The sequence below is a fragment of the Anarrhichthys ocellatus genome, unplaced genomic scaffold (assembly GCF_004355925.1).
Source record: "Anarrhichthys ocellatus isolate YVR2014 unplaced genomic scaffold, GSC_Weel_1.0 scaffold6, whole genome shotgun sequence".
NCBI lineage: Eukaryota > Metazoa > Chordata > Actinopteri > Perciformes > Anarhichadidae > Anarrhichthys > Anarrhichthys ocellatus.
Window position 1 is genome coordinate 9,509,133 of NW_022280036.1, and position 10,160 is coordinate 9,519,292.

Here is a 10,160-nt window from a genome sequence, read left to right on the forward strand (position 1 = left end):
TTTTTATAGAATGTTTGAATCTTTTTAGAATGTTTTTTCCCTCCCCATCACTGTAGGTTACGTGGGCTTGGTCAACCAAGCGATGACCTGCTATCTGAACAGTCTTCTACAAACGCTGTTCATGACCCCGGAGTTCAGAAATGCACTCTACAAGTAAGACACTACGCTCTGAGAAAACTTTGTGAGGTTTTACTTGCGAAGTACAACTTATTTTATAAATTCTTTTATAACTTCTGTCCAACTTCAGCTGGGAGTTTGAGGAGACTGAAGAGGATCCCGTCACCAGTATACCACACCAGTTACAAAGGCTATTTGTTCTGCTGCAGACGAGTAAGAAACGGGCAATCGAGACCACTGATGTGACGCGGAGCTTCGGCTGGGACAGCAGCGAGGGTGAGGATTTCGCCCTCTCCTGTGACTAGACTCACACGGCTTGTCTGCGTGTTTGTGTGAAAGGAGAAACCATGTGCCGCTGCATCTGTACATTCGATGACACTTCTTGTGCGTTTGTCTTTTAGCTTGGCAGCAGCATGATGTCCAGGAGCTGTGCAGGGTCATGTTTGATGCCCTGGAGCAGAAGTGGAAGCAGACGGAGCAGGTGGGAAACAGCAAAATGTTTTCCGAAAGATTATTGAGAAATTACTAAAGAACCCCCCCGCCCCCGCCTCACAATAGAAACAAAAGATCAACTGTGGGCAAAGTGAAATGGGCCAGTAAGCCTCAGGGATAGCTGTTCTCTGTCCTCTTATCTCAGGACTGAATTATAAACTGCAAACCGTTCATCCAGTGTGCGCATTTACAACCATGTGGTCTGTACACATGAAAAAGAAATGTGATTGAGCCCCAATTAAGAAATTACACTAGTAAATGGGAGTGCAACAGATCACAAAACTCAGTTAGGATCGGTTCACGTTTTTTTTTTAGTCTTGGATTGGGTCAGCAGAAAAAATAGGGAGCAAACTTTTAGAGAAGCCCTGACCATGTTTTGTTACAGCAGCTGGAGGCTCCTTTTTCATGTATTATAAGCTGCTGCGAGCTCAAGCAGTCTACTAAAGACAGTATACTTAAGACTCATCAAGCCAACATGCTAAATGTAACATACTGAATGTTAACATGCTAACTCCATGTGTTAGCTGAAGTTAGAACAATTGGAGCAGACAGAATACAACTAAGACCTCTGAATGTTGAGTCTGACATAGTCGTAAAATGTACAAAGTTCCCTTTAGATTTTGAAAACATGGCAGTTTCTTCCATTAGACCAAATTTTGCTATGAGGAAAAACATTCAAAGTTGTTTTTGATGTATTTAACGTATCTATTTTTAATCCATCCAACAGTTTTGGATGGCAGGTAGTCTGATTAATAGTTGCACACTGGTGCTTCCTTTAAGTGAGAGAATGCAGCAGGGTGAAAACATTTTTTTAGTCCAAACAAAGGCTGTATTGTTAACAGTAAAACATGGCTGAGAAGGCCTGACTGTCATGCCTCCATATCCTCAGGCTGACCTGATCAACCAGCTGTACCAGGGGAAGCTGAAGGATTATGTCCGTTGTCTGGAGTGTGGCTATGAGAGCTGGAGGATTGACACTTACCTGGACATTCCTCTTGTAATCAGACCCTTCGGAGCCAACCAGGCCTACAGCAGTGTGGTGTGTTGTCTCTCCACGTTCCATTCATTTAAACATTTAGCACAAAGACTCAAGCAGCACTCAACACGCATTCCAGACATATAGTTTATGTCTACTAAGTATTTTGGCCTTCGTCTAAATAGTCCTGAAACTATCTTTCTGCTACAGGAAGAGGCTTTGCAGGCATTCATCCAACCAGAAACTCTGGATGGGGCCAACCAGTACTTCTGTGAACGCTGCAAAAAGAAATGTGACGCCCGAAAGGTGAGCACACGGAAAATGTGACATGGGACTTCACGTTCAGCGAAGGTGGTGTTGACCGGTCTTCTTTTTGATAAATGCTTCTCTTCTCAGGGTCTGAGATTTCTGCACCTCCCCTACCTGCTGACGCTACAGCTGAAGCGGTTTGATTTTGACTACACCACTATGCATCGCATCAAGCTTAATGACCGCATGACTTTCCCTGAAGAGCTTGACATGAGTCCGTTCATCGATGTGGAAGATGAGGTGAGAGCAGAAATGGCTGTACTTGCTTCCATCATTATTTCTGATTTACATCAGATTAATACCCAAATGTGATTCTCCTTCAATCTCCGATCAACCGTAAATAACATCACTTGATCCTAAGCTAAGTTTGGATAAAGAAAAATGTAAAGTACTCTACTTTCATGCGCCTCCTCTCCAGAAGTCGCCTCAGACGGAGAGCTGCACTGACAGCGGAGCCGAGAATGAAGGCAGTTGCCACAGCGACCAGATGAGCAACGATTTTTCCACCGACGATTGTGTGGATGAAGGCATCTGCTTGGACGGCACCGGCAGCACAGAGAGGGTGTTGAAGCCAAAGGTACTCATCGTGAATGCTCACTATATAGATATTGTTAATATCCTTGGTTAGTTAACTTTGAGTCAATTCAATTTATTTGTAAAATCACAAAATTTGCCCTTTGAGTGCTTCACAATCTGTACAGCATACGACACCCTCTGTCTCAAAACCCTCGCATCCGAACAGGAAAAACTCCTGTTCGGTGTTTAGGGTCCTTTTTATTTTGGGGAATGTTGATTAATTATATATCGGACACATTGAAACAACACAACCTTTTCAATTTGGTCCACTTAATTTTTTTCTGAGCCACTTGATTCAAATACAGAAAATCTGAATCGTCCAAGAAAATTGCTCAAATTGCACTCATTTACATCGTCTCCCATCTGAAGTTGCTGTGGCGATATTGCAGTGATGGAGGAGACTCCTGGAAATGTCGTTGAGCAACTGTCTGCTGGCAGACAAAGCTGGAAGTGATGCATTACTTCCCTGTCCTTGTTACATGACATGTTTGTCTTTCATTCACAACGTGCACTGCGGTTTCTAGACAATGAGCCCGCTGACACTTTGCGGTCTCGCCCACTGTGCATGCTTCCCTCATTTGACCAGTCGGTGTTGCTTATATGATGCGATCTAGCTCTGCAAATATAGCATATCTTGAGCTTATATCTTGCCATTGCATCTGCAGTATCATTGGTTGATGTCCCTGTTGTCAACACCACTTGCATGTATGTTGCAGAACACATCTCGGTTCTTGCTTTTATATGAACAAAAATATTTTCCCTGTCCGTTCTCAGGGCTTGCCGACCTTTGAGCTGTTCTCCGTCATGGTGCATTCTGGGAGCGCTGCAGGCGGTCACTACTACGCCTGCATCAAATCCTTCACTGACGGCCAGTGGTACAGCTTCAACGACCAGCACGTTAGCAAGGTCAGCCTCAGCACTTGACCTGCTTTGTCCTCTTACAGCACTTCAGTGTCAGTCAGAATGACTCAGCACAGAGCTATATCTGTGTTAGGTAGTTGGTGCTAAACTAAGCAAACAATCCTCGTCATTGTAACATTTTACTTATTAACATGGTGGTGTCTGTTGAATCAGTCATTAAGTTTCTGTGTATTTCTGTTGGGCAGATCACCCAAGAGGATATCAGGAAGACATATGGGGGGTCCTCGGGGAGCAGAGGCTATTACTCCAGTGCCTTTGCAAGGTGAGTTGTCTCTCATGCAACACTCGGTGGGTTGACACGCATCGCATGCTTAGGGGATACAATAAAAATAAACTGGAGCTGTTTATTTATGAGTTTCAAAGGGAAGTCAAGAGGGTTCTTGTTCATTCTTGTTTATTGTTCTTTCATGTTTCTTTTGAACCAATAGTTTATTTGTCAGACAGAACTGTATATTCTCACTATATATTCCAATACATTCAATAACAAGACATCTTTTTTCTCTCTCATCAGCTCTACAAATGCATATATGCTGATTTATAGATTGAAGGATCCCTCGAGGAATGCAAGTAAGTGAAATCTGCAGTGAGTAATGCCAGAATGACCTGTGCCTTTACGGTAGTTGAGCTATTGTTCTGTAATGTGCTCCACGCCTGTAGAAACCACAGCCCTACAGTGTGGCAGACTTCTGCAGATGTTTTTAATATTTTGATCATAATCTTACTGTCTCTATCACTGTGACGGTCATAGAATTAGTATGCAGTTTCATTGTGTACCGTGTCTGTCCTGTCTGCAGAGTATTTCGCTGCGGAAGAGTTCCCAGAGCACATAACGAGTTTGGTTCTGAAGGAGAAAGAGTCCGAAGAGCAGGAAAAGCGACAGCGGGAGATTGAGCGCAACACTTGCAAGGTACGTGGTCCTTGTTAGACCGGTTCAAGATCTATTGTTGTGCTTCTGAATGAGGATCAGTTGACGAGTTGCCCCCCCCTTGTAAAACAACTTCAACTATTATTGCTCTCTTGCTTTTTTTTTTACCTCCAGATAAAGCTTTTCTGCATGCATCCTGTGAAGATGATGACGGAGAGCAAGCTGGAAGTACACAAGGACAAAACTCTTAAAGAAGCAACAGAAATGGCCTACAAGGTTTGTTGGTTTATGCTTTGTCTTCACCATCTGATTTTCCAACAGCATAACTGATCACTATAATGCGTGTCAGCAGCTGACCTTTGATTGACACAACTGTGTATGTTCCGTACCTCAGATGATGGAGCTGGAGGGAGTGGCGTCTCTGGACTGCTGCCGCCTGGTAAAGTATGATGAGTTCCACGAGTACCTGGAGCGCTCCTACGAAGGTGAGGAGGACACACCGATGGGTCTGCTGCTTGGAGGAATCAAGTCCTCGTATATGTTCGACCTACTGCTGGAGACCCGCAAACCAGAGCAAGTGTTCCAGCCTTACAAACCTGGAGGTCAGTGGCCTGCTGCTGTTGAGTCACACTCCTCTTGTTTCACACAGTGTGGTAATTTACTGCAACACAAGAGTATATGAGAGCAGTCACTTCTGACTTCGGACATTATGCAGACCAGCTCTAAAAGTTGGGAGCAAATTGACTGCACACCAATGATGGATGTAGATTGTCAGAACACAAGGCAAATGAATGTAATAGCTTTATGTCTGATTTCATTCAGAGGTGATGGTGAAGGTTCACGTTGTGGATCTGAAGACTGAGACCATCGCCACTCCAGTCAGTGTTCGGGCGTACTTGAACCAGACGATCACCGAATTCAAACAGCTTATTGCACAGGTGTCCTACTCTCCTCCGTTCCGTCCCCGCATCATCTCTTTCTTCCTCAACTCTATTATCTTAAACATCAACACAGAGAATTGTGAAATAAATGTAGTACATTCGCCGTGAGACTTGAGCCTTATATATGTGTTTGTTCCTAGGCTACAGGGCTTTCTGCAGAAACCATGCGTGTCGTCCTGGAGCGCTGCTATAATGACCTCCGGCTCCTGTACGTTCCCAACAAGACGCTGAAAGCCGAGGGCTTCTTCAGGAGTAACAAGGTAACAATGTTGTTGTTTTTTAATTCTCACTTTATTACTTCCACGTGTTTTCTTTGTGTTTTGTTCGCTTTGTATTAGAAAATCTACTTGAACACTTCTAAACCAGATTAAGCTTGAATTTGATCTGTTTCTCATTTTGCTTTTGTTCAGGTTTTTGTAGAGAGTTCCGAGTCGACTGATCATCAGGTTGCTTTCACTGAATCACTCTTGTGGAAACTGTTGGATCGTCACGGGAATACGATCCGGCTCTTGCTCTTACTCCCTGAGCAGTCTCCTGGTACCTTGGCCAACAGGACTCTTTGCCAAAAAGTAGGCGGTGACTCCGATGTGCCCTTTGACGGTTCAAAGGGTAACAGGACATCTGTAGAGGCGATCCTCGAGGAGAGCACAGAAAAGTTAAAGAATCTGTCTCTCCAGCAGCAGGGCTCCAGCACCAGTGACAGCCAGAAAAGCTCTGACGCCAGCGACTTTGAACATATCGAATCCCCGACCCAAGAGGCTGACTCCAACTCTTCGCTCTGTGTGGCTGCTGACAACAGAGATTTGGAGAACCGGATCAGGGCCACAGCTGGGGGCGGCAGCGGCACCTCCTCTGACCCAGACAACCACTTTGCCGGCGAGGAGCGCTCGGACTCTGAGGTGAACAACGACCGCAGCACCAGCTCGGTGGACAGCGACATCCTGAGCTCCAGCCACAGCAGCGACACGCTGTGCAATGCAGACAGCGGGCCCATACAGCTGGCCAACGGCTTGGACTCGCACAGCATCACAAGTAGCCGTCGCTCCAAAGCCCACGAGGGCAAAAAGGAGACCTGGGACACCGCCGAGGAAGACTCTGGAACGGACAGCGAGTATGACGACAATGGGAAGAGCAAGGCCGAGGCCCAGTACCTGTACTTCAGAGCAGAGCCTTGTTCTCAAGACGACTCCTCATCGGATGCACAAAAATGTACGAACCTTCTATTTATGATGCAGTTTAAAGGATTAATCAGAGGCAGGCACAACGACTAATTCTGTGCAGAACGTGATTGACTTTGCATCGTCTGTTCATCAGTGTTTCCCTTTTCTCAAGGGGGCAGGAAATGAGACCGAATGTTTGATTGTTGTTTCTTGTGATGTGCTTCAGGTTTAGTGGTTCACGTGGACAAGAGAATAACGTTAGCAGCGTTTAAACTGAACCTGGAGCCGTACGTGGGAGTCCCCTCTACCCAGTTCAAGGTGTTTCGTGTGTACGCCAACAACCAGGAGTTTGAGAGTGTTCGGCTCAATGAAACGCTCTCGTCGTTCTCTGATGATAACAAGGTCAGAATCGACTTTACAACCGATTTGTCGACTGTCTGTTAAGAGTGAGCCAATACTTGACTTGTGCATTTTATTGCTTCCCACAGATAACTATTCGATTAGGAAGAGCACTGAAAAAGGGTGAATACAGAGTGAAAGTGTATCAACTGCTGGTGAATGAAACCGAGGTAAGAGCTGTCACTGTGCTGAATAAGATTGTTTGTGAATGACCTGACTTAAGTTGCTGAACATTGTGATCACAGATATTGACCGTGTTTCCATGCTTGTGCTTCCCAGCCCTGCAAGTTCCTTGTGGACACGGTGTTTGCCAAGGGCATGACTGTCAGACAGTCTAAAGAGGAGCTGCTCCCTCAGTTGAAAGAGCACTGCAAGCTTGATCTCAGCATTGACAAGTAAGACTTTGTTTCTACACATTTTGTTTAAAAGAAAAAAAAGTGTAGGTGTTTATCAACTGTGTGTGTGTTTAGTGTTCGTCTCAGGAAAAAGACGTGGAAGAACCCGGGCACGGTGTTTCTGGACTATCATGTCTATGAAGAAGACATCAGCATCTCCTCCAACTGGGAAGTTTTCCTGGAAGTTCTTAATGGTAACGGCTCATTCTGCGGTCTCTTTCAAACATGTTACAACGGGTTATTTTATAATAAAGTTTATTTTTCATACCATGGGACTTTATTTAGCTACTGGTAATAAAAGACACTTTTTCACTTTGAGGAAGTGGCACAAAGATGAAATTACTACTTGATCGTAACGTCACCCGTGACACGAAGCTACAAATGTGCGCAGTTAGTACCAGAGTGCAGAGAAGCTTGTTCTTTCTCCAGGTGATATAATAATGTACTTGCTCTATGGTCTGTTATGATCTGTTTCTCAGAACCGGAGAAGATGAAGTCCATGTCGCAGCTGGCTGTCCTGACCCGGAGATGGAGCCCCGCTACAATGAAGCTGGGGCCCTTCCAGGAAGTTATTCTGGAGAGCAGCAGTGTAGAAGAACTCAAGGAGAAGGTATGTCTGTGTCCCGCTGGGTGCTTTCACTGCTTTTCACAATTTATTCTTATCAAAAGTTAAATTTGTTCAACCATAAAAAAAATAATTACAGTATTGTCAACCAACAGTGAACACCAAACTGCAGGAAATAAATAACACCGCACGGATAAAAACATGATGCTGTGTTTGAGAATATTATTGAAATTAATTGCTTGATCAGCAAATGGTCCAAGTACCATTCATCCATCTGTGTTTCTTTCTTCCGTTTGCAGCTTAGCGAAATGAGCAATATTCCTCTCGAAAACCTGGAGTTTGCAAAGGTACGTCAGATGCAGGACACGTCGTTTTTCTTCTAATGTTTCTTAAATCTCCCATCTTCTAAACTATTGACTGAGAATCCACCTGTCTGTTCTGTGCAGGGTAGGGGAACATTTCCTTGTGATATTTCTGTGTTGGAGATCCATCAGGATTTGGACTGGAACCCTAAGGTGTCGACTCTTAACGTGTGGCCTCTGTACATCTGTGACGACGGAGCTGTGGTATTCTACAGGTAAGATAATTACAGTCCACCTTCAAGGACTGATTGATGTTCCTTTTCCGGTCCTCAGACACACAGGACTATGGACAGTAACATGTTACTAGAGCACCAGATTTTAATTGTGAGCACACGCTTCTTCACCATTTCCTGGTGACTTGAGATTAACATTACTCTGGTCCTTGTGCAGGGACAGCACGGAGGAACCTATGGAGCTGTCGGACGAGGAGCGCAGTGAGCTGATGAAGAAGGAGAGCAGCCGCCTGCTTAAGACTGGACACCGTGTCAGCTACTCGCCACGCAAGGAGAAGGCCCTCAAGATCTACCTGGACGGAGGCCCCGCCAAGGACCCGGGGCAGGACTGAGGCGTTGAGCACCGCTCCTCGTTATCTGGATCGCGTGGCTGCTGCAGCAGAAGCAACCAGGCTACGGGACTCAAGTCTGAGTGTCGGGCCTGATAGTGACTCGAACATCAAGCAGCGGTGCGAGGCTGACGTGCTCCACTCTGAGCCCCAGGACCGGCTCAGAAACCCCGTTGTGCACTATAGTGTATTGTACTGTAAAGTTTAAAGGGAAGTACAAAAGCTATTGAATACAGAAAAAAAAAAAAGAATCAAATACTGTATAGACAAATCAATTGAACGTAAAGGCTCCAGAGACGGATGCAGGGATGTTAGGACTGTGAAACTGGGCTAGAAAGTATCCATCCTGTCTATTGAAGTCTGCCGTCTACTTTCACGTCGGTCTCTTTCACTCTCACTGCATTTCTCATCCTGTTTCAGGAATAGTGTTGATTCTGAGTCATCCGTGGGCATCTTGTAAGTCCACATGCTCACACTCCATCAGCACTGCTCTATTATAGACATCATTCTCATCATACATTGCTTACCTTGCTTTTTCAATACTTTAAAACCAAAAGCACATACACACAACCAAGAACTTCTTATCCAGCCCTTCCTCAGCCTCGCCTCTTCTGGTGAGGCTGGCCTCACTCTCTCAGCGACTTTGACAACTTCATTCACAAGATTCGATTCATCCAAAAAGCAACAATTAAGAACTTTCTGCTCCTTTAATAGCCAGAGTGATGTTGTTGTCCTTACCGCTGCTCTTCTTGCTTTATAGGAGCTTTACCTTTTTTGTTGCGTCACTTCCACTCGATTTAATGATACATGGCTATTGTTGGTCCTGTATTACAAAGTACAATGAAACAAATCCAAGTAGACTATGTTAAGAATCTCCTTGTTTTGTGTTTGTTTGTTGTAGATTATTATTTTGCTCCAGATGTGACCTTTCAGTTGGGTCTGGGTGTGAGGCACCAGGCACATATCTGTTGTCTTTATTTACTTTTAATTTAGAAAGTGGATTTCTTTGATGTTTTTGTTGTTTTGCACCATGTGAACTAGGGTTACATCTCTAGTGTCATCCGTGTGTGTGTGTGTGTGTGTGTGTGTGTGTGTGTGTGGTGTCGTACTGAGGGGAGGGAGCTCTCTCTGGGGTTTTGGCAGAGAGCGTGAGGTTTTTTTTGGCGCTTCTACCGGCTGCTGCTTGATGGACTGACACCAGAGGGTGTAGAAAGCCCAATGGACTCCTCGGTCTGTCCGGGCAACTGGTTTTAAAGACTGAGGTTCAGCATCCCGGCTCCTCTGGGATCCTGATGCTGCCACCAACTATTCACTGTAGAAATGCCAATATCTTTTTCTTTTTTCCCCCCATCCTTCTTGTTGTTTATTTCTTTGAGATTTAAATCCTGTGTGACAATAGTAAAAGATGATTTTAGAAATTAATTAAAATGCTTTTTTTTCCAGAACTGCAGTTTTCTGTCACTGTAAATTAAAAATGGCTTAATTTAACTCACAAATCCTAATCACCTTTTTTGAGAAAA

At 44.7% G+C, this 10,160-nt stretch overlaps 1 protein-coding gene across 1 annotated transcript; it reads left to right on the plus strand.

The window, feature by feature from the left end:
* Window positions 1-57: 57 nt before the first annotated feature.
* usp47 (ubiquitin specific peptidase 47) lies at window positions 58-10,136 on the plus strand. Its single transcript, XM_031846125.1, has 24 exons — window positions 58-153; window positions 248-393; window positions 519-598; window positions 1,499-1,648; window positions 1,796-1,891; window positions 1,982-2,134; window positions 2,313-2,471; window positions 3,245-3,376; window positions 3,577-3,653; window positions 3,903-3,958; window positions 4,186-4,298; window positions 4,431-4,532; window positions 4,651-4,858; window positions 5,079-5,194; window positions 5,338-5,457; window positions 5,608-6,406; window positions 6,584-6,759; window positions 6,846-6,926; window positions 7,036-7,151; window positions 7,227-7,345; window positions 7,631-7,761; window positions 8,016-8,063; window positions 8,163-8,293; window positions 8,469-10,136. The coding sequence occupies exons 1-24, from the start codon at window positions 83-85 to the stop codon at window positions 8,641-8,643; spliced, it is 3,555 nt and encodes a 1,184-aa protein (XP_031701985.1). The 5' UTR covers window positions 58-82; the 3' UTR covers window positions 8,644-10,136.
* The last annotated feature ends 24 nt before the right edge of the window (window positions 10,137-10,160 follow it).